This window comes from Mustela erminea, chromosome 13 (assembly GCF_009829155.1).
Source record: "Mustela erminea isolate mMusErm1 chromosome 13, mMusErm1.Pri, whole genome shotgun sequence".
Lineage (NCBI taxonomy): Eukaryota > Metazoa > Chordata > Mammalia > Carnivora > Mustelidae > Mustela > Mustela erminea.
The window spans coordinates 21,230,344-21,256,305 of NC_045626.1; the positions used below are offsets into that span (position 1 = coordinate 21,230,344).

Genomic DNA, 25,962 nt, shown 5'->3' on the forward strand with positions numbered 1-25,962 from the left:
AAAAATTGATCCTCAATAAGATTAAATACCTTTGCCAAGGTCAAACAGCTTATATCCAGTAGAGTCAGGATTCAACCCAAATCTATTTGAAGTTTCTCTCCTAAGCAATTCTCCTGTAAAAAAGTTCCGTGATAAAACAAGCCATCTGCTTGAGGGAAGCTCTTCCTCCGTAAACTGAAATATAAAATCTGTAATGACTACAGCTTTGTCAGCAAAGGATTTGTTGTATTTCTTTTGTGGAATGTGAAAGATACTCATGTTGGTCTCATAAATTTCCTAAGCAATCACCCAGTGTTCTCTCAGCCTTTTGGATGTCAGGAAGGTCTGTGGTTGACTGATTTTCAAATGAATAATTCTAACAAGTAGGCTCATTTCTAATGTGCTGCATTTTTGCTTATGATTATAAATAGTAAGGTTAACACCTGATTAATGGCTGTTTTAACAAATGCTCAATAGTAGAACACTCACGTATTCCTGGTCTCATCCTTTACCCATCAACTATAATGATTTCTGAACTGATCCCTTCAAAAACCATTAAATCTGGTAATGGACTAACTGGGCTCCCATCCATGGTTTTAAGTATTAATGCTCACTCAGGAAATGAAAAGTTTGCTGCTTTTTCTTTATCCTTGAAAGTAGAATTCAGAGAGAGTGTGCTGAATATTTAACATAGGACAAAATTTCCAACAGTTTACAAAACACCATGGTGAGGATGTGTGTGTGTGTGTGTGTGTGTGTGTGTACTCATGCGTGTACTCATATGAGGAGAGCTGCATAAGTGTTCGAAGACTATGTTTAACATTTACAAATTGGAAAGTTATGACACAGTATATGTGGGAAAAGAGGTTGGTAATTGCAAAACCAAGAAAAATAGAGATGTCATGACCTTATTTGCATGCATCTCTTTGTATATGACAAAGAGAGAGTAAAAGACAACTTGAACAAATATAAAAATATCCCCCCCCCCAAATTATTTTTACTTATGTGGAAATATTTCATTAAAGTTGGGATTTTGGGGGCGCCTGGGTGGCTCAGTGGGTTAAAGCCTCTGCTTTCGGCTCAGGTCATGATCTCAGGGTCCTGGGATCGAGCCCCGCATCAGGCTCTCTGCTCAGCCAGGGAGCCTGCTTCCTCCTCTCTCTCTGCCTGCCTCTCTGCCTACTTGTGATCTTTGTCTGTCAAATAAATAAAAATAAAATCTTTAAAAAAAAAAAGTTGGGATTTTTTAATTCTCCAAGTTACTTTGCATTTTGTAATATGGCAGATATAGTCAGTGTTCGCGATGGTGAATATGCTGTGTCAAGTCGACTGGCCACAAGGTGCTCAGATTAAACATCATTTCCGGATGTGTCTGTGTGTGAGTGTGTGTATTTTCACTTGAAATGTTGGACTGAGCAGAACATATTATTCTCTGCAATGTACGTGGGCATCATCCAATCCATTGCACGCCTGGACAGAACAAATGTCGAGGAAAGAGGAATTCATCCTCCTTCTTTTTCCTGCTTCGCTAATTGGGATTTGACATTTTAGCTCCTCTTTTCCTACCATCAGACTAGGATTTACAGCACTGGCTGCCCTAACTCTCAGGCCTTTGAACTTGGGCTGAATTTTATCACTAGCCTGCCAACCTTCCTGGGTCTCTAGCTTGTGTGCATGTATGAATGCATTTAGATGTGTGTATGTGCATGCCTTATATATAACATAGGTCTCCTATTGATTCCATTTCTCTAGAAAACCCTGACTAATACAGAGTTCTCCTTCTGACCATTCTCCACTTTTTCCTCAGTCAGAAAATCCATGAACATGTGCTGTGTCAAAGTTTTGGCAAAATAAAGATTACATTTCCCAGTCAAACATGAATCCATGTTCTCATGAGAAAATGGGGCTGATTTTTCTTTAAATATGAAGCAAGAAAAAGAAAAAAGAGGGACTTTATATAAAGGTATATGTAAAGTGGTTTTATATACTTTACTTCTTTAATCTTCAAATAACCTCAAGAAACCTGCAATTGTTTTTATTTGGCATGTGGAAATTGAGGCTTAGAAAAACTCTATTATAATATAATTTGTCAATGTTCTTCCAGATTATAAAAAAAAGGCCAGATTCTAAATTAAGTCTTTGATTCCAAGCTTACTGTTCCTTCTATTCAGTCATATTAGGCAATATTGCTTCTCTCTTTGGCACTTGATATATGTTGATAGAATTGCTGATTTACAGCATTAAACTCTAAACACACTAATGCTCCAATAACTCCATCTAATTAGCTGAATAGACCCTTCCAAATAATTTTATTTTGCTGTTATTATAATGTTAATGATCTTGAACAATTTATTTATTATGATTTTTGTACCTCTAAATGTATCTTGCTGATAATAACCAATTCTTGTCTGTTCATTGACTCTTTGGGAACCAAGCAAGGCACTGGAGGCCCATACTTCCATATGAGGCAACTTATTTTTAGAGAAAACAAATTGTTTTACTTACAGCTTACTGTACATGCCATTATTATTCAATTCAATACATATTTTAAATAGAATACAAATTATATATATTCTCTCCATATTACCCTAGAACTTCAGTTGGATCGGCTCCATTTGCTAAGTATTTTTCAAAGCTGTACTTGACTTTCACAAGATAGCTTGTGGAAGATACTTCACGTGATGTAATATGGTTGAGTGGTTAAGAAATGCTTTGAGTCAAGCAGTTTGAGTCCTAGTTCTGGCACTTATGTACTAAGAGATGTGGTGCAAGTCATTTAAACCTTCTTTGACTCAGTTTAACTTTATCTAATTGGAGTTAACTCATCTGTAAGGTGGCATCAGTTAGAGCACCCTTCTCCTGGATTTTTTTTGAGAATCGAGTGAAGCAGGGCAATAAAATATAATAGTAAGTGTTCAATAAATGCCTTTCTTTGCCATTATTATGGGCTGTACAAGCCTTCTATTATTTCTAAGGCACATATTAAAGGAGTTTCCTAAGGGTTTAAAATATAGCAGCATAAACAATATGTTTGTTTTATTGAATATTATTAGCATCAGTTACCCCCTTTGTTTTCTCCTCAAGGTCTATTAATATATAGAGTTTATAGAAAATAAGAGTATCATCTTCGCATAAAAACCATTTTCAAATGTTTACAGGCATAAGCTATTCAGAAAAGAGAAGAAGAAAATCTTAAACCAAATTAGGTTCCTGAAGGCACATGAGACTTGTTTCAAAAATAACCTGGTTCTCTACCACACACGCGGACCAGTTTTCTCCTCCCACACTTGTTCTTGTAAAGGCCTGGGGTGCTTGTTATGCTCATTTGACAGATTGGGGAAACCAGGACACAAAGTCTAAGTAATCTGACCAAGAAGAGACAAATCACTGTGATGTATGCATCCATATTTTGGAACCTAAAAACACCTCCCACAGCCATTCAGACAAGGAAAGCACCAAGAAGGAAAATGGACTTTTTTCACCCCAGCATTGTCAAGGGAAGGAATTTCATATTACTTGTTATCAAAAATTTTTTAAAATATATTCCAGTTGGCAATACATGCGTCCATGCTTTTGGTTTTTGAGTGTCATCAAACACATATCCCACAGTTGTGGTCGCAATAATAGTCTCTAAAATTTCATAGCAAGTTCAAAGAATAAAAGATGGTGTGGCACTAATATAAGAGATGTGAGAAAAACAGAAAGTAACAATTAAGAATGGAATTATTACTCAAACTGTGAGATAACATCATAGTAAAGGCCATCGATAGAATTGAGGTCAAGCATAAGAAGAAAATTATCACCTTTCTGCCCCATTCCTACAACCTCTCCATAAATAAATACGGTTTGTCCAGTAATTTTATAGTGTTCTCCGATTTCTGTTCGGAAATGACGGATTGACGTGTAAAAATGGTGAATTAGATTACCACAAAGATAGATCATTTACTTTTAATCTGGTGGATATAATTCCTGGCTCTGACTTTAGTTACTCAGGATAATTTGATTTCTTTGCTGTGAATATGCTCTGCTCTTAGCTAGGAAAAAAATAAAACAAAGAAAACCAAAACCCAAACAAAGCCCTCTGTACAGTAGTCACTGCATTCCTCCCAAGGGTCTCCTTTGTCTCCTCCCAAGAAACAAAGGCCTTGCCATATCACAGAGAAGGTCGACAGGAACAAATGCAAGGTCTGTATTCAGTTTCCAGTATGCTTCCAGACACTAGCATAAGAGGTGTGGCTGACCAGCCAGAAGAACACAATTCCTTTGGGTAACTGAGGTAATATTCCCTTGACTACAAAGAGAGAAACATCCATTTTATGCATCTCATGCCCCCACGAAGAATCTTCACACATCATTTCCTGCTACTCTAATGCTTTCTTTTGCCAGTAACATTGCCTTTTGTGTTGAGTTCTTTCTTAACTTTTCATTATTAGTAGTATTTGTTTTAATACTGACTATGCTGCTTTAGGAAATATATAGGGCATGATTCAGAAATTTTTTTTAAAAAAAGGAGGAGGTTGGGACGCCTGGGTGGCTCAGTTGGTTAAGCAGCTGCCTTCGGCTCAGGTCATGATCCCAGCGTCCTGGGATCGAGTCCCGCATCGGGCTCCTTGCTCTGCGGGGAGCCTGCTTCTCCCTCTGACTCTGCCTGTGCTCGCTCCCGCTCGCTCTCTCTCTGACAAATAAATAAATAAAATCTTTAAAAAAAAAAAAAAAAAAGGAGGAGGTTAAGAAAAAACAATGAAAATAGAGAATAACCTTTTTTTATTGTTCTCTTAGGGCTGCTGTAACAATTTATACAAGCTTGGAGACTTAAGTTTAGAAATCTATTCTCTCACAATTCTAAGGGCTAGATGTCCAGAACACAACTGTAGAATGAGCCTGCATGTAGGGCCACATACACTGGCGGCACAAAGGAAAATCCTTCCTTGCCTTTTCCAGCTTCTCATGGCTTCCAGCATTCTTCCTGGCCCCACTGTCCTGGTCTCTGCTTCTGCCTTTACATAACCTTCTCTTAGTGCCTCTCCTCTCTGTGTCTCTTATAAGGACATGTCCTTGAACTTAGGGCCCTCCTAATAATCCAGGAGAATCTTATCCAGAACTCCTTAACTTAATTACATCTGCAAAAACTCCTTTTCCAAAGAAGGTTGAAAATGCCCTTTTTTTTTTTTTACAGGTTCTAGGGGTTAGGAGGTGGACATATTTTTGGTGGGGCTCCTATTCAAACCATTATACCTTATATAGAAGTACAGGTAAGAAATCAATAACTTCTAAAATTCTAAAATAACTTCTGCTAATTTTTAAAAAAGCTATGTTGACATTCACTTAAATGGTTCTAGAAAAAAATGATCCCTTGGCTCATAACATCATGATTTCTCAGGAATACTCTAGGCCACCAGCACACATATTTAATCCCTCCTAATGAAAGAAGTGGTTTACACGAAATATTTATGGGGGTGAAAGCCTTGTAGTTCTGCTTTACATACTATTTACAAAAACTAACATACAATAGCACGGTGGAAATACAATGCAACTTGCTATGTTTTCTTTTAACGATTTCTTATTTCTGAACTGTATGGCCATTTTTTCTTCTTACTCTAAGGAAATAGTAAAATGCTTAGCTCTGGGAATAAGCCATTCTTACTAAATAAGTAGAATTAAAAAAAACATATATTTCCAAGTATGATTAAAATGTTTTTCTAAAATTTGGGCTGTGTATAACCAATGGTGCCTGAAAAAACAGTGTTAATTAAATAAAATATGAAAGTAATTTATATATTGGATATTTATCTGATTACTTGATTAACTGATTAATATGTTTCAGGATAGATATTGCTAGAAATAATGTTTTTTTCCTATTACTATCCTTAATTTGTTAATTTATTGGTACCAGTCACATGACTATGACTATATGTCTTATCCTCCATGTTTGTCCAGTGGAATACTGATCAATAAAACACAAACACCCACACCCACACATGTAGAATACCTGAAAAACAAACATCTTTAGATGCATTATCTAATGAAAGGATTTACCACTTTTAAAATATGGATTTCTTTAAACTCTTAACTATATAAATCTTAATTTTCTAAACCCTAACTATCTGCCCCATATCCTACTCTCCCCCCTACTATCACCCTCAAAACAATTAAGTGTCCAGACATAGTCCTGAGAAAGGTAACAAGACTTATATCATCACTAGACACTAGGATACAGGGAGGAGGCCAGAATATAATGTGAGGATGGCAGGAAGTCAGGTGCCACTCCACTGTAATATTGAGTCAGGACTCTCCAAAGTAAGGGTGGCAGAAATTACACTCCAAATGTTTTCGTAAGGATGTTAAGTGTTCCACCTTGAGAACTCTGGACACTGAACAGATAATTTTAAAGAGAATGACCAATGTGTAGGAGATACCTACCCAGCTAGCTAAAATTAATTCACTAGACCTATACCTCATTTTTTGTTTTTTGGGTTTTTTTTGGCTTTGTAGCCTTGTACATACTGCATTGTATCTTCCCCCATGAGAATGAATCCTATCCATCCTTTAAATCAAAATTCCCAAGCCAGTATTTCTACCAGAACTCTTCTAACATCATCTTAACTCAGTAAGCTTCCAACCTACCAATAAAATTATGGCTCTCATAGAAACCTTTGACCTCACTAATTCTTTTTAAGAAATTCTGTTCTGCTTATCATACAAGACTTTGGAAACCTAGAATATTTCAGAGAATATGCCTTATACTTCTTAGTAATCTTCACTATCCTCAACATGGTATCTTAATGCTTAACAGTCAGTCAATTAATAATCATATGCAATAACTTTGGTAACAAATGATAAATTATTTGGTCTTTTAACACACTATCTACCAAAAGAGAGATTTTTTTTTCTATTTAAATAACTGCCTGCACTATGGAAAATTCATCCATTTAGTGTTTTGATTAATGTGAACTAAATGATCAACATTTAAAATGAAAAAAGAAAATGAAATTATAATTTATATAATATGCATTGTTATACTGAATTCATCTACATAAAATAAAAGCACTGAAACCTACCACGATGAATTTCAAAGATATTATGAAGTGCCAAGAAAATAGGAAGATCTATTGTTCTTTAGATTCATTAGAGTCATGTTCCATTCACAAATTTAAAATATAGGTATCAGGTGAATAGTATTGACAGGGAGAAGTAATACACAGCAAAATAAGAGGCATATACAACTAAACCTGAGATAAACAATAGGCATTCACATGTTTCTACAGAAATTTCATCTTAGATCTCATTCATTAAAACTGTCAGAATATTCTTCTCCTACCCACTTAAGCCCCCATGTTGCATCACCACTTCCTTAAAAAAAAAAAAAAACTGTCAGAATAACATTGTATTATAGAATTACTAATATTAATTTGAAAATAAGGAGACGTTTTCTGTGTAAATAACAAAAGCACATAATAATAATAACTACCAGCTAAATTAACGTCCTTCTGAAGTAGTTTATATGGCATATGATGTATGAATTTCAATGATCTATTCTGATCTTCCTGTCTGAAATACAGCTGGAGTTATGTTCACTATTGCTTCACTGTACATAAATGCTCTAAATAAGCTAATTGGAAATAAAAAAGGGGGTAAATCTATTCCCCTTTTAATTTTCTTTACCATTAAATGACTTATTTCAAAGGCTTCAAAGGCTTTTTGGGCTTTGGGTCAAAAATCATTTTCCACAATTCTCACACTTTGCTTCAAAAAATAAAAAACTGAATTTTGTTAACTAACACCTATAATGTACTTCATTTCAAAATAATAAAATGTTCTCTACAGGGTGCTTACTCATTTTTTATTCATGTATGTCAACTATTCTTGAAGCTGCTATAGTGCATTGATTTTTCTGATTTAAAATGTTTGCATGTCATAAACTCAAAACTTCTATATTCCATGCATGAAAGGATTTTTTTTGATGGGGGGAATGATGCTGAGGTTAACAATATAATTTACATTGTATTTGCTGAACTCAGAATGCACTCTGGGAGTTATAAAGGTTCATTTCTCCACAGGCCTGGAGTCCCATTTCTAAGAGCACTCAAGTTAAATTTATTCTCTAAAAATACAGTATGACAGTTAGGATTCATTCTTGATTAGATTTGTGACAGAAATCAGGAAACAGATATGATGCAATTTGGCATTTTTGAAAAACCAAAAATTTTGCATACTGAAATTATAAAATGACTGTTTAATTATTTATTAGAGGACTTTCACTTCTGATCAAAAGAAGTTAATATAAACTAAATTTACCTTCCTACTTAGATCAACACAAAACAACACAAAAACAAAAGAAACAATGAAACAAAGTATATAAAAAATAACAATTTTCAGATATTTGACATCAAGCAGATCAGGTCAGCGATCTCTGAGAAAAGAAAGACAAAATGAGTCCATTGATTTCCCCAGCTTATTGTCTTGAGAAAGTTTCCAAGGTGAGAAAGAGAAAGGGGAAACCTAGAAGCCCAGTTGTCTCCTTGAATTAAGGATATGGAATTAGAAGCCCGAGATGACCTAAGCAATTGGAATTTGTAAGGAAGAGAAAAGAGAAATACATGGAAGAGGCATTTTGGAGATCTAGTGAGTGTCTCTCCTGAGTCTTCATTGCAGTACTTATCAGTGCATGCTTATGAGAAAATTTCCCAGGGGTAGAGTAAAAACTACCCAACAGAAGCAAAGAAAAAATCTCTGGTGTTCACTCAGGGCCAGGAAACAGTGGGGCTCCACAAATCAGATGGACAAACACACAGTTGATGGGATTTGGGGTATAGTACTCAGAAGGTATTACCTCAGAATCAAAGCAAATTGACTGATGCTGTTAGATGGTATAAGGTCTTTGGTATCATGTAATAAGTTAAAAGCTAGCTTCAAAAGGGTTTAAGTTTTTCCAAGTAACTGCATCCTAGAACAAAACTCAAGAATATTTTTTAGAACAAAAAAATCTCCAGTATCCCACAAGAAAAATACAATTTGTAAGAAACACACAAAAATAACCAAACGTGCAAAAAGCAGGTAAATAAAATCCATAATGAGGAAAGAAATTAGTCAATAGAAGTAGACCCAGAAATGGCTTTAGATGAGGATATTAAAAGAGTTATTCAAACTATATTCCATATGTTCAAGAACAAAAAGGAAAGACTGAGAAGGTTAATGTTGAATATATAGAAAAGACCCCATCCAACATCTAGAGATGAACACTACCATGTGTAACATGAAAAAATACACTGCATAAGATTACGATCAGATCAGGCCACATCAGGGGAAAACAAAATAGTGGCTTTAAGGATAGGAACTATCCAAGATGAAACAGACAAAGAAAGACTAGAAAAAAATAAACAAAAAATCAGTGAGTTGTGGTACAACCTAAAGCACCATTACATATGTGTAACTAGAGTCTCTGACTGAGAGGCATGAAGGTAGGCAAAAGAAAAATTATTGAAGAAATAATAGCCAAAATTTTTCCAAATTTGATGAAACCAATCACTCCACAGATCCCAGAATCTCAGTAAGCCCTAAGAAAAAATAGAAAGAAAACTACATAAAGACATAATAATAAAATTGTGTAAAATTGTGACAAAGGAAAAAAAAACCTTCAGAGAAAAAAGTCACATTGTGTACAGAGGTATAAAGATAAGAATGATTGCAGTAGTCTTGTTAAAAATGAGGCAGTATAGGAGATGGTGAATGAATATCATTAAACATAGGGGAAAAAATTATTTACTTAGAATCCCTTCTCCAGTGCAAACGTATTTAAAAAACAAAGAGAAAATGAAATCTTTCCAGATGCACAAAGATTTAAAAAAAATTATCACCAACATAATTCCATTATAAGAAATATTAAAGAAGTCATTCAGGAACAAGGAAAAATAATGTCAGTTGAACATATGGATTAACACAAAGTAATAAATAACACTAAAACAGTAACTGAGTAGTTATGATATAAAATACATCATTTTGTTCTTATTTTTAAGCTTTAAAGTATATTTTATTGTATAAAGAAAAAATGTTTTGTGAACTGATATAATATTTTTGTAAGGTCAATAGCAATAAATTAAAGATACACACCATAAATTCTAAAGCAACCATTAAGGAGACAAAAGAGTTATAGCTAATGAACCACAAAGGATGTAAGATAAATTATTAAAAATACTCAATCTCAAAAAAAGGGAGAAAGAAAAATGCAAAGATCAGATGGGTCAATCGAGCAACAAATGAAATACAAGCAGCAGGATAATGGTATAAATCCAAACATATCAATACTCTCATTAAATATAAATGACCCAAATACCTCAATTAAAAGTCAGAGATTGTCATATTAGATAAAAAGGTAAGACCCAACTATATGCAGCCTACAATAAAAATTTTTAAATATAAAGGCACAAAAAGTTTGAAAGAAAAATAATGGAAAAATATATATCATGCTAACACACAAAAAAATATTAGGCTGGAAGTGTTATATGAATATCAGACACAAAATAGATTTCAGACCAAAGAATATTACTGCTGATAAAGATAAATAGTTCATAAATGATGAATTTATTAATTCATCAAGAGAACAAAATAATCATCAAAAATTTTGCAACTAGTAACAGAGCTTCAAATCACATGAGGACATAAACTGATAGAAGAGGATAAATATTAATCTACAAGTATAACTGCTTAATAAAGCAAAATGTCCAGACATCTGGTTTTCTCTCTTTTCTCTTTATATCAGCTCTGACCCTAGCTCACAGAATAACAATTCACAGACACCCATGGGTAAGTTCTCAGATTCATACCTGGAGTATGACTTGCTTTTTGATCAGAAGTTTTAGGACTGTGTCCCTAGATTGTATTATTCTGCTGTTGAATTAAAGGGATATAATTTTATCAGAACACCTTGTTTTTCCCTATAGGAAATAAAACTTCCCTGTAGTCATGTGTTCTAGTGCAAGCCCTAATCAGGCTGGGATTGGGTCCTACCCGCCTCTCTCCATACGAAAGAGCCAGGTCTTTGCTTTATGACAATATGTATCTGAGTGTACTAATCTAACATTTAACTTTTTTCATTTAAAAGTTAACTTTGGGGGGACCTGGGTGGCTCAGTGGGTTAAAGCTGTTTTCAGCTCAGGTCGTGATTCCAGGGACCTAGGATCCAGCCCTGCATTGGGCTCTCTGCTCAGCAGGGAGCCTGCTTCCACCTTCTCTCTCTCCCTCCCTCTCTGCCTACTTGTGATCTCTGCCTGTCAAATAAATAAATTAAAAAAATCTTTAAAAATTAACTTTGACTTTTCTTACTTCAGTTTTCTTGCTGTCTTCCCTCATTTATAAAATTGGGATGATATCTGACACTAAGATCACGGAGGGGTGAAGAAATAAATTTGTATTTGTAAAGGACTTGGAAGAAATGGACTAAGCAGCCATTCGTTATGACTAAATGACATGGAAAATTAAGGAGAAATCTAGGTTGTTCTGATCCAAATAAAATATTTTCTAGAAAGATACAGAAGTTGGGGGAAAATTTTTTTTTTAAATTTTATTTGTTTATTTGACAGAGAGAGATCACAGGTAGGCGGAGAGGCAGGCAGAGAGAGAGAGAGGAGGAAGCAGTCTCCCTGCTGAGCAGAGAGCCTGATATGGGGCTCGATCCCAGGACCCTGAGATCATGACCTGAGCTGAAGGCAGAGGCTTAACCCACTGAGCCACCCAGGTGCCCCTGAGGTAAAAATTTTTAAAAACATTTATTTATTTACTTGGGAGAGAGAGAGAAAACAGGGAGAAGAGAGGTAGAGGGAAAGGCGGACAGAGTTCCAGACAGACTCCACACTGACTGCAGAGCCCCAACGCCGGGCTTAATCTCAAGACCCTGAGATCACCACCTGAGCCCAAACCAAGAGTCAGATGCCCAACCATCTGCACCACCCAGGTGCCACTGATGGGAGAAAAAATTTTAATCCAATGTTGAATTTAATGTTGGTAGAATAAATGACTTACATGTCCTTTATATTACCAATTTGATTTTACAAATAATAACTCAGGTTGTAAAACACAAGGTAAAATGTGGAAGAGTTATATAAAAAGGAAAATAAAGAGGGGAGATTGGAGATTTTTAATGATATATACATATCCATATAATTATATATATCCATGTAAATATATATCCATATATATAGATTATTTCCACAAGAATACATATATTTATTCCAATGAGATCCTTTCTGCTCTATTTCAATAATAGTATTCATCTTTCATGATAGATTCTTCTAAATAGCCTTAGAAAATTTACCAGGTATAAGACAATGCATCTGCTTTGGACCTCAGGGGTGCTCGCTTCAGCAGCACATCTGCTTTGGACCTCAGGGAGTAGAAGTGAGAAAAGAGTTACAAATAGAATGATATGTATTATTAATGAATCACCCTAAGTCTGCCCTTAAAGATTACTAGAAAATGCCTATAGGTTTAGACGACACTAACCTCAGGGAAAAAAATCATAAAAGATAAAATCTATTCTTCCTGATATATTCGAAGTAATGATCTCATGGAATGAACTTTTCTCTTTCCCTCTCACTCCTCTCCGAGCAACTAGTGCTCATGTTGAATGAATCTAACTCTCCCACTCAAGATTTTTAAATCAGCATTCTATTACAGCTGAAAACAGGAGTTTACATTTTTGTCTTTCACACTGAATTGAATGTCACTGTGTTCTTTAGATTTGTGATTCATATTAATTTCTTTAAACAAATGTTTTATATAATGTTATGCCGTTGGTGAATTATTGAAATTGAAAACCCTGGAATCCCTATTTTCTAAGTTGTATTTTATATAGTCTACTTTTAGGTATAGGGGATAAATCAGAACAATATAAACTTCAAAGTTTATAAAAATACATAACTGAAAGCTTTATGGAACTGGATTTTTTATATTTGCTAAACCACTGAAATACCAAATAGTTATAGAACAATGCCCTATTCACATTTCTATAATGTTTCTTTCTGAAGAATTGTAAATGGCATTACTTTTATTATCTAAGTGGAATATCATAGAAAGTTTGTAAGGTTGCATACTATCCCGCTTCACAAATGAGAAAACTGAGACTTTGAGAGTCAAACAGTGTGGGATGTAAAGCCTACCGTGAGATGACATAATTCCTTGTTAAAGATGGAACTTAAAAAAAAAAAAAAAAGATGGAACTTAAACCTACATTTGATACCACCGGATGCTGAACAAGTTTAGTCACAAATGAAACAACCATTTTCTTCCCTCTTTCCTCCTTCCCTTGCTCACATTCCCCCCCATTTTCTTTCTTTGTTTCTTTCCTTCTTTCCACATGGGTGGTGGTGGAAGATTTTAACCAGTTCTCCTTAAGATATGAGATAGTTTCAGATGGGCTGATTAGATGAAAAGAACAAAAATCCTTGTGGGAATATCACAGTTGGAAAAACAGTGACTGTGTCTGGGCATTTAAACATAATCCCTTTTGTTCTCTGAGCTCAGGAGTTCATAAGAGTAAATGAAAAAGAGATTGGAGAAACAGAAAACAAAAGTAAAATGATAGACCTAACTCCAACCATTTATGTATGTACATTAACATTAAATTGTACATTAAATTCTAAGGGCCTAAAACCTCAATTAAAAGGGAGAATTTTTCAGGGGGCATAAAATGACAAGACTCAACTATAAACTGCCTACAGGACACAGAAAAACTTTAAATATAAAGACATAGGCTGGGGCATCTGGGTAGCACTGTCAGTTAAGTGTTCAGCTCTTGGTTTTGGCTCAGGTTGTGATCTCAGGGTCCTGAGATCCAGCTCCTAGTAGAGCCCCAAGTTCGTTTTTGTACTCACCAGGGAGTCTGCTTGAGGTTCTCTCTCTCCCTCTCCCCTCAACCTCTCTCTCTCAAATAAATAAATAAATCTTTTTAAATGAAGATATAGGCTGAAACTAACAGGTGGAGAAAGGCAGATCATGTAAACAGTAAATGTAAGAAGGCTAGAAGTATATATTTTTAAGCTATATTAATAACAGATATAATCATCTTGAAGACCACGAGTATTACCAGAAATAGAGTGAGGCCTCTGTAATGCTAAATGAGGTGATTTATTAAGAAGACATAACAATTATAAATGTGTATCAGCTTAGTAACAGACTCCCAAAATAAATAGAAGCAAACAAACTGACAGAATTAAAGGGAGACATCAAAGACCTTGGTCTAATGGATATTCACAGAACTCTGTATCTAACTGCAGACTACACATGATTTTTAAGTTCATGTAGTCATCCAACAAAATGAGCATAGGTCACCATAAATTTAAAGATGTTGAAGTCAGAATATTTTCCATTTATGATAAAATAAAATTTAAAATCAACAATAACAAGATGAAAAACAAAATTTGAAAAGTAAGCAACACACCTAATAACTCATGGGGAAAAAAGAAATTAAGGAAAATTAGAAAATATTTTGAATTAAATGATAATGAATAGACAACATATCAAAATCTGTGGGAGACAAGGGAAGGGGTGCTTAGAAAACACAAATAGCTTTAAAAACCTACAACATGAAGTTCTACCTTAAGAAATTAAAAACAGGGAGCAAGTGTGACTAACATAAGCATAAGAAAGAAAAGAGTCAAGGTAAAAGCAGATTTGAAAGAAATAAAATCGAGACAGATAGTAGAGATAATCAGTACTGTTAAAACTTCAAAGATCAACAAAATTAGTAAACCCCTACTCAGGCTGATCACAAAAAAGAGAGGATGTAGATGATCAATATCAGAAATGAAATACAGTTATCACCACAGATAAAAAGAGACCATTGTGAATGAACAATTCTGCCAATAAATGCGACAAAATGAAGTATATAAATGTCATGAAAATTGTAACTTACTAAAATCAATATAAGAAAAAATAAAAAATACAAAAAAGATTTATATATGTTAAAGAAGTTAAATTGATTATCAAAAGCCTTCCTGGACGCCTGGGTGGCTCAGTGGGTTAAGCCGCTGCCTTTGGCTCAGGTCATGATCCCAGCGTCCTGGGATAGAGTCCCACATCGGGCTCCTTGCTTGGCAGGGAGCCTGCTTCTCCCTCTGCCTCTGTCTGCCATTCTGTCTGCCTGTGCTCGCTCTCTCTCCCTCTCTCTCTGACAAATAAATAAATAAAATATTTAAAAAAAAAAATTAAAAAAAAAAAAAAAAAGCCTTCCTAAAAAGGAAATTGCAGATCCAGATGGTTTTGTTAATGAATTCTATCAACTATTCTAGGAATAAATAGTATAAATTTTGCACACACTTTTTCAGTGACAGAAGAACAAACTGCCCAACTGATTTTATGAGACCAGAATTAATTTAATTAAAAAATTGGATAAAGTCATAACATGAAAGAAAGCTGTAGACAAATACACCTCATGAATACAGATATAAAAAAAATCGTTAATAAATATTAACAAATCAAATCCAACAATACAAGAAAAGGGTAGTACATTGTGACCATGTAGGATCTATATGAGAAATTCAAAATTAGCTACCCTTCAAAAATCAATCAATATGATTCACTATATTAAAAATACTAGTAAGGAGGAAAGGAGAAAATTATTTCACAAAAATTCAACAGATACTCATGATAAAAATTCCCAGGAAATCTAGAAAAAGTAGAAAACTTCCTCAATCTGATAAGAGACACATGAAGAACCTGTACCTAATATCCTATTTCATGCCTCTCCTAAGATCAGGAACAAGGCAAAAATGCCTGCTTCCCACTTCTTTTCAATATTTTACTCGAGTTCTTAACCAAGAGAGGGCAAGAGAAAGAAATAAAAAGCAGGAGATCAGAAATTAACTGTAAAACTGTTCCTGTTTACATATGGTTGTTTGTTTACATGGAAATTCTTAGAGCATTCTACTCATATCACAAATAGGTATATTTAACAGGTCTAGGATACAAGATTAATGTTTAAAAATAATTGTATTCTACACTAGCAGCAACAGCTGAAATAACCCCATTTAAAGTAGTTCATAGACACACACACACATTATAAAAAGGGACTAAATTTAATAAACACACACACACTTATGTACTTGTTAACTAAATCTAACAAAAACATTCAAGACTTCCTATATTGAATATTATAAAACATTAAAGAGAGATATTAAAGAAGAAATGTGAAAAACAGAGCTTATCATGTGTCAATTATCCATGATAAAGTTCTTAAAAACTCAACAAATTGTACACTTTAAACATGTACAGTTTATACACATACAAATACCTCCATAAAGATGTAGAAATATATAAATAAATAAATAGATAAATAGATTGGTAGATATATTGTGAGTTTTTAAAAGAAGAACTTGGTTTCAGATTAATTTTGCCAACATCTTCAGAATTCAGATCTTGTTGATCTATGCTATGTGTATACATCAAAGCTGGTACCTATGGCTTTTAACCCAAGAGGTGTAAGATGTCAAAAAATTAATTGCAAACATTGCTATATTAATACTATATGGTACAAACAATAGTATAATTCATTGGTTAATGAATCTCTAGGTCTGCACATGGTAAGCTTTGTTTTGTAGTCCTGAAGAAGGTCACAGTGCTTGGTATCTAAATATTCAATTATTATGTGTGATAAACAAAATGCTACTTGAAAGTTCTGGTCTGTCATCAAAGAGAACAGGAAGTTTATTGGTCAATTATAAAACAGATAGCTTTAAAAAAAAAAAACAGATAGCTTTTTTATAGTCTAAAATACAACCATGACAGTTGAAGTTATAGCTGATGTTATGCTTTAACAGATTATAGCTTTCCTTAATTCATTTTTAATTGTGTAACTGTTATAGAGTCCTGAAAATATATATTCCCTGACTTAGCTGAAGCTTGTTAGACATATCTTAAGTTCTAACTTTTAAAAAGATAAAGGATTCACTCAAGCCCACATCCAAACTTTGCAAAGAAAGCACCAATTGTTTCACTTATTCTATTAAACATTAAAGTAAGCATACCAGTTTCACAGTATCTTTTTGAAAGCTATTTAAAATATAATTTTTAAAGCCTTATAGAAATACAAAATTGTCTAGACATTTTATATATTTCTACATGCATATATAAAACTGTTCCTATTTAATATATATTAAGATATGTTTAAGATACACCTTGGGTAAATGGCAAAACACTTTTGAAAAAATAACAGTTTCTTTGTGTAACTCTGCAGATACTTGAACAATAATAATAAAACACTATTATATTTCAATATTTTATGTTAAGGCATGGGACTATGTTAGAAGAGTATGAGCTGGTAGAACTTAAATTCATGTGTATATATACATATGGGTGTATGCATGTGTGTATGCAAATGTATGTGTGTAAATCTCTTTCCAGATAAGTTTTAAAGTGTAATACACACATGATCTATCACAGAGATAGGTTCATATCCATTTTGCTTGTAACAGTCTTCCTAGCTCTTTAAAATATATCTTACAAAGGAAAATCTCTTGTTTTCTTGTTAAGATTTTGGAGAGATTTGCCAGTGTTAATCTTCCAAAAGCCTCAACTTTACAAGCGTTGGAGATTTCTGGAAAGACCGCTTGTAGTAAAGAACATCTTTACTGAAAGGCCCTGGTGAAGCATTGCGGTTTTCTTTCATGACTTCATTCTGGTGAAGCATTGCGGTTTTCTTTCATGACTTCATTACGCGTTTGTACCACACTCCCCTTGCAGGGAAGCCTGGCCACGCGGACCTCCCTCTGCTGGGTGGCGATGAGATCAACTGTCAGAGATGATGCCCGCTGAATAATGGCTACATAACAGTCCCCTGACATCGGTTTGATGGCCATAAAACACGTTATGTGATTGCCTTAACATTCAAACTCAGGGACTGACTGAGAGAATATTATTTCTAAATGCCAAGCTAACTAGAATTGTGGAGATTTTCAGTAGGCACTTCTTTTATTAGAGTTTGAGGCAATTACAGAGAGAATGGGTCAGTGCAATTTTCCTCCTGCACTGGGAAAAATCTTTTCTTGCTACTGCACGAAAAGGTATTCAAATTCAAATCAAGTTTCTCATCAAAATGTTCTGTTTTTGAGAGACATTACAAATAAGTAGCGCCCCTCCCCCCAACTCCCACCAATCAGGTTGTATTCCCAGCGAGGTCAGCGTACTTCATTACAAATAATACCATGTTAAATCAACAGGGAGGATCAACCTGCTTTGTGCTTTATGAGAATTTAACTTCTTGACACCCTATGTATGACATATGTTTCTTTGATTTCTCTCTTAATGATATAATCTCTTAGGATATTATGGAAAATCAGATATAAAATGGATATGAACCCTTTTACTACACGTTAGCCCTCTTTGAATAAACAAGTTTTCAATGAATTCAGAAACGTCATAATTCAAGTATTGTATTTATTAAAATGACATTGAGTATGATAAGAGGCCTTGGAATGTATGCAGAGAGCAGTCTGAAAACTAAGTTTAGAGGCTTGATTGAAAATTCCTGGTTTCACCTTTTGTTTTATAATCATAATGGCATAGCCAAGAAACTTAACCTATAAATATAAGAGAAAAGAAGGCAAGGTGACTAGATAATTTAGTGTTAAAGAAAAATTGACAGAATATTTTCCTAGTGAGAAAAAATGAAAAAAAAAATGTGTTGACTTGCTTTTTATAAGAATTATTAAGATTAGATGATTCCATTGACCAATGAGGAGCAAAATAATATAATACCCTTTATTTATTCTATGGCTCAGAGGCAAAAGTACACAGTGGAGTACCCACTGTCATTGTGAATGTCTCTAGATAAGTTTCCCCAATTCAAAATCCAGAGAGGAAAAACGTGCGTGTGTATGTGTGTGTGTGTGTGTGTGTGTGTGTGTGTGTAGATTGATAGAAGACAAAAAAAAGAGAGAGACTTGTCTTATGCAATACTATGTGTCACAAATTAAAATTCCAAAGAACAAGATTCTAAGAAAGAAAATAATTTCAAACAAATCATTTATTTCCCTTAATAGAATAAAACCCACAGCAACTCACCCAATCTCTCGATGGAATAGTATCGCTGTTTACTATCCACACGCACTGTCTCAGCATAAGGGCTCCCAACACCATAGCCAATGATGTAACCTCGCACCACGATGTTTGGGTTCAAGGGAGGAGTCCAACTCATGATGATGCAGTTGGTCTGGGGCCTCACATGAAGAGAGCTTGGCTGGTCAGGGACTTGAGACTCTAAAGTTCAAAGGAAACATCATTAGTCTGTCTCATCCTAGAACGTATAGCATGGTAAGACTTCCCATTTGAGCAAGACTTAATATTGTATTCCACAGACCTCAAATGGTTCATCACTTACTGCCCAAGTTCCTCTTTGTGTCGACATGTGATATATTTTCCATGTTTCATTCGACTTTCACAGTTTTTTATTTTTTTTTAAGATTTATCCATTCATTTGACAGAGAGAGAGAGATCACAAGTATGCAGAGAGAAGGGGAAGCAGGCTCCCTGCTGAGCAGAGAGCCTGACGCGGGGCTCGATCCCAGGACCCTGAGATCATGACCCGAGCCAAAGACAGAGGCTTAATCCTCTGAGCCATCCAGGCGCCCCTCGACTTTCACAGTTTCTTAAGCATGGAAGGCCCTGAGTGCTGTCCGTAGACATGCAGCATCATGCACCTTTATCCTAATGTTGTTTTTTTTTTTTCCTTTCTTTTGGGCTGTTCCCCCTACCCCCATATAACTCTTCTTAGGTTTCATCAATACTGAATGAAATCAAAGAGAATGTAAGAATAATAGAGAGGGAAATGAAATGTCAAAATTTTCTTGCCCAAGGATTATTTACTTTGATTTAACTAAAAAACAAAAATAGAGCAGTCTTTTCTGAAGAAATTGTCAGGAGAAACAGTTTAGGGCCATGATTTGTTCAGCGTAATTAGGATGGCACTTGACTCATAATTTAGTTTATCTCTGAAAAGCACACTCATTGTTAACAAAAAGGAGACAGTGTCTAGGATTACAGCCACACAGACTTTGGAGTGTGCAAATTTGGTTTCAAACCAGGCTCTGTCATTTACTAGCTGTGCACCCTCATGAAGTTATTTGTGATCTCCGAGATTACCTTCTAATTAAATTGGCATTCCAAATATTGATTGCTTCAAAGCCTGGGCTCTGGAAGTAAGAGTTCCAATTTGTGCTGTACACTCATCATCTCAGAGAAACCTTAAGACCTTATTCGTCCTACCTCCATTTCCTCCTGTGTAGAATGAGGCTAAAGATAGCAATGGTCTCACAGGAAGCCGAGAAGATTTAATGAGACAGTGAGTAAAAGTGCTCTCCTTATGAGTAGCACCAGCTGATGTTAGCTGTTAGGGAGTAAATGTACATGCTAAGTTTTCTTTGAAGGAGACGGTGTGTTGAAAATTAATAAACTGTGAATCACCAGGTTTACACACTTCACAGCACTCACCAAAGCACATACCCTCCCCAATGTCCATAATCCCACCCCCTTGTCCCAACCCCCCTCCCCCCAGCAACCCTCAGTTTGTTCTGTGAGATTAAAAGTCACTTAGTCTGTCTCCTCTGGCCTTTATATCATTCTTCTTCTCTCTGATCCCATCCCGAAAGAAATGATGCAATTTCTGAACAATTATCATCATTCACTTAATAAATATTTATAGAGCACCTACTATGTTGAAGACTGGGGCAAAGTACCTATGATGATCAGGACAGAGTCAATATGGCAGACAGAACACATGCACCTTTGGAGTTTATAGTTTAATGGGAAAGACAAGTAAAGAGGAAGTTATAATATACTATGATACACATTTTGATAGGATTAATACAGGCACACATACCCTATTTTTTGAAAATCATAGAAGTATTTTAGGAAGAAATTTAAGCAAGAATGTGCCCATCTAAACTTCAGTCATCCATGAGGTGCTCAGCCCATTACCTGGCAGTTAATGGGTACTCAAAAATATCAGTGATGTGAACTTTATTCGAACTGCTTGTGTTCATTATTTCTTTCTTAACTGAAAATCTCAAAAGGTAACATATGTCAGATGAAGCAAAAGAGTTTGATGATTAAAGGTAATATTAAAATACATTTTTTCCTTGATATAATAGCAAAAGGTGACATAATGTCTACTACCAACTTTAGCCACCTTCAACACACATGCTTCTAGCTTAAGTGATATATGGAAGCCTGTTTTTTATCAGAGTTTTTAAAGTAGGTCCCATACTAACAGCTTTTCAAAAGATGCTACCTTCTAAAGATGCTACACCAACAACATTTTCTTTTTTTTTTTTTTTAAGATTTTATTTATTTATTTGACAGAGATCACAAGTAGGCAGAGAAGCAGGCAGAGAGGAGGAAGCAGGCTCCCCGCTGAGCAGAGAGCCTGATGTGGGGCTCAATCCTAGGACTCTGGGATCATGACCTGAGCTGAAGGCAGAGGCTTTAAGCCACTGAGCCACCCAGGTGCCCCCCAACAGCATTTTCTAAAGTAGTTCTTTTTTTTTTTCCCCTGAAGATGCCCATTTATGAATGAAAAGGGACAAGATTCTTTCTGCCCTAAAGAAGCCTGTGACATAATATGTAAAGGTGTCATTAAAAAATTACCTCAAAATGGGGATATAAATCTTAACAACAGAAAAAACAATGTTTGTGAAGGATATAAACCCACTATAAACCCTAAGGAGAAGTAATAAAAGAGATTAAAGGAATGGATTAATAATTTTCAACTCAATTGCCACAGAGGCTCTCCAGTGTCCTTGAAATGTAATGGGCTCTACAGTGAATTCTGCTGAACACTTTTGAAGCTTTTGCAATTACTGAAAACAACAAGAAAATCTGCCTAATCTTGTATTTAGAAAATGAACTAAATGCTATGACTTTTTAAAAACAATATAAAAACCTATGATTTTAATGACAATTTTTAATATCTTTTAGAATAAAAGGAAAAATATATAAAATATTTTCAAAACAATCTCTTCTCCATGTTTCTGTAAGCCATAGAGTAGCTCCCCTACAAGTTAGTTAGGTCAGTACCCACAGAATTACATCCACTGGAGTTTTATAAAGGGACCAGGGTAATGAATGCACAAATGCTCTTGAAGAAGAGGGTCTCTTGGTCTCACAATAATCATCTTTTTTTTTCTGCATAAATGTAGTTTCAATCATAAATCCAAACCTCAAAACAATTTTAACATGATAAAAATAAGGGTGTCTATACATAAGAATATATGCTGCCTTTCCATCTAAATATTTAATGGGCTTTTACCACCCTTTAGGATTATAGGGCCATAAGAGAGTGTGTCTATCAAGGTAGTAGTACACCTAAGTCATTCATAATATATAGTGTCATCATAAAAATAACTGTGTTAGGAGATAGTTCATAATCTAGAATAGCCAGTTTGTAACCACCTACTCACTTCTTAATGTAAAGACAGAAATGACATTTACCTTTTATGTGACCTGAGTCAGTTTTCTCTAACACAGATGACCTTATGGATTAGGCAAATGGTTAATACTGGAATGAACTATAAAACATCAATTTAGAAAATTTGCCATGAAAATATGTGAGATGTTTGAAGATTGAAACTGAAATTCACTACTCAGAAGTACATGAAAGATTTTACCAGTACCTCTAGGACAATAATTGAGTATATAAAGCATAGAGAAGTATTAAAGTAATTATTGAAATAATTTGAAACCAAAGAACACATTTTGCCTGAAATATCCAAATTAATGAGCCCCAAATTTCTACTGAAATCTGAATTATTACAGTAACTAGGTCAACTGCCATTCTTGACTACACTATAGAATTATGGATTCTATCTTGGTTTAATTTGTTCCTACAGAATAGTTATTATTTTTGAGTGACGATTGTAATTTTCACTAATGAGTAGTGTTCACAGATAGCACATAAGGAATTTATCATATTAATCCCCATGATGTTTCAACAATTATTATACATCTCCTATGTGCCAGTCATAGTCCTAGGTACTGGGTATATAGGTTTTTTTGGAGGTAAGATGAACAAAATAAGAATAAACACACAAGGAAATTGGGAGATTTTGTAAATATTATGATGATGGAATAGTAACTGACTCAAGGAAAGTATTCCCAGTAGAGTCCAAGGTGAATGATCAGAAAGAGCCAGTCGAGTAAACAGCAGGCTAGAAAGTTTTACAAGAAGAGGGAATTAACTACTACTAAGGACCTACAGCAAAAATGAACTTGGTATTTGGAGAAATCAAAGAAGGTCATTGTGCCTGGACTAAGAAGGAAAATGAAGAAGATATAAAGAAAGTTACCCAGTGGGAATGTAAAATGGCACAAATGCTATGAAAAACAGAATGGAAGTTTAAAAAAAAAAAGAATTACCGTAAGATCCAAGAATTCCACTCTGGGTATATTCCCCAAAGAATTGAAAGCAGGAACTCAAACAAATATCTGTACACCTATATTCATAGCACAGTTTTTCACAATAACCAAAAAGTAGGTGAGACTTAGGTATCCATCAGCAGATGAATGGATAAACAAATTGGGATATATACATACAATGGGATATATTTAAGCTTTTAAAAGAAGGAAATTCTGATACATGCTATAACATGCATGAGCCTTTAGGACATTATGGTAAGTGAAATAAGCTGGACACAAAAGGACTAAAACTGTGTGATTCCACTTGAGATACCCAGAGTAGTCAAATTCATAGCACCAGAAAGTAGAATGGTGGTTGCTAGAGGTTGAGAGGAAGGTGGAGTAGGGAGTTATTGTTTGATGGGAACAGAGTTTAAGTTTTGCAAGACAAAAAAAAGTTTTGGAGAGAGTGGTTTTGATGATGATCACACAACAGGGTGAATGTACTTAAAGACACTGAACTGTATACTTAAAACTAGTTAAGACGGTTACTTTTATGTTATGTGCATTTTAAAACAATTTTGAAAAATTAGAAACCCTAAATATGTTTTTATACTTGTCTGGGTGACCATTGTGGAAATGTAGTGTGCATATTTGGGACATTTGGGAGGTGAAATCAACAGAGGTATAAACTGGATGTGAATGGTGTGGAAAAGAAGAAACTCAATGAGGACTCACAGATCTTTGGCTTGGGCAACTGGGGATGACCTACTGAGATGAAGAAAAATAAGAAAGTTCTTGGGTCATGTTAAATTTGTGATGCCTGTTCATCACATCTGTGGAGATCTCAGGGATGTACGTGGGTATATAAGTCTGGGGTTTTAGTGAAAGGCCATGGTCAGTTATACAGACGTAAAAGCCATCAACATAACAGATGGTATTGAGAATAAATGTGTATGAATATAGATATAATGTGAGTATGAATGCAAATAAAATACAAATAAGATAATGTCAAATAAATAACACCACTCCAAACTCCTTTAGGCCTTTCCATAGCACACTGTAAGGTCAAGATCTTTACCATGACCTAAAAGTTCATGTATGACCTACCCCATGCCCCCTTAGCTCTCTATCTTCATCTCCAACCACTTTCCCCTTTGCTCATCTTACCCCAGCTATCTACTATGAACTGGACACTTTGCTGTTCCTCAAACAGGCCCGTATGCTTTGGCCTCAGGGCATGTGTATTTGCTGTACCCTCTTCCTGGGAAGCTTTCACTCAGATATGCCTTCCTCCTTTATCTTCTTCTGGTTTCTGCCATTTAATTTCCAACTTCAGCCTTCCTGGCTACCATAATTAAAATTGCAATCTTTCCTTAATCTTTAATCTAATAATCACCCGTCTTATCCACCCCCCTTAGGATTTATTGCCATTAATTTTGCTTCCTATTTAATGTGATTATCTCATATTCTTTGCCTCATCTCCTTCCATAAATTCTCTGTAACTCCTGTACCTGAAACAGTTCTTGGTACAAAGTGCTCCAAAATATGTGAACAATGTCTACACTTCCTATAAGGTATAATATAACTGTTATTACACACGACTGTCATTAACTATAACATTACCAAAATTTTATATAGCTCTCTCAAAATAAGAATTTTAAGAAAAAAGGAAATAACAGAGAAATGAAACAAGATGAAAATACAGTTATTAAAGTTGTTTTCTCCTAGCGACCAGAAAGATTTGTGTCTGCTGGCTCCTGCTAATGAAAGTGATTGCTGCCACATACCTTCTGCTGTGGACAGCTCTGCCGCACGGCATCAGGCAGCTGGTACTTTTGACAAATACTCACATATCTGTTTTCGATTTAGTGTGCTGCATTTTATGGGTCATTTTGCTAGTTTTGTTCCAGTCCCTAATAGCCTATATTTCTTTACAGAGAATTACATAAGGCAATTGATAGAACCATATTCTATCTTTCCAGAGTATTCAGATACATACGAATACAATCATTTCTGTTGGTAGGGTCTATTCTCATGAAAATACATCAGCTTCTTTAAGCCACTAATGTCTGTAAACTTTGGATATTTGTTTAGTTATTATGGTGAACAATCACTTTTAGTTACCACTGAACTATATCTTTTTATTTTGTTTTATTATATATATATATATATATAATATATAGAATATAGAATATTTTATATATAAATATAAAATTTAAAATCTACACATATTTCACATATAAAACATTATATATAAAGATATATAAAATATTTTATATGTAAACATAAAATATAAAATATTTTATCTATAATATAAAATAAATATATAATAATATATTTATATATATTCATATATAAATATATATAAATAATAATTATTATTTATATTATTATTAATATATTAATATAAATATTAATATAAATTATTATTTTTATATATTTATTATTATTTATATATATACTATTATTTATATATATTTATATATATAAATGTATATAAATATATATATTATTATATATATATTATTTATATATATTTATACTATTTATTTATTTATGCTTTACTCCTACCATCTTTTCAGTATTAACTTTAAAATTTTATTT

The 25,962-nt window shown here is 34.4% G+C and overlaps 1 protein-coding gene across 3 annotated transcripts in view; it reads right to left on the bottom strand.

Moving 5' to 3' along the window:
* The window catches only part of DCC (DCC netrin 1 receptor), a 1,159,911-nt gene that overhangs the window by 143,544 nt on the left and 990,405 nt on the right, over positions 1 to 25,962 (bottom strand). For all 3 annotated transcript variants that reach the window (XM_032310413.1, XM_032310412.1, XM_032310410.1), the window contains exon 15: positions 19,030 to 19,224. In XM_032310413.1, coding sequence (XP_032166304.1) covers positions 19,030 to 19,224 — 195 coding nt within the window. The remainder of the gene's footprint in view (positions 1 to 19,029; positions 19,225 to 25,962) is intronic.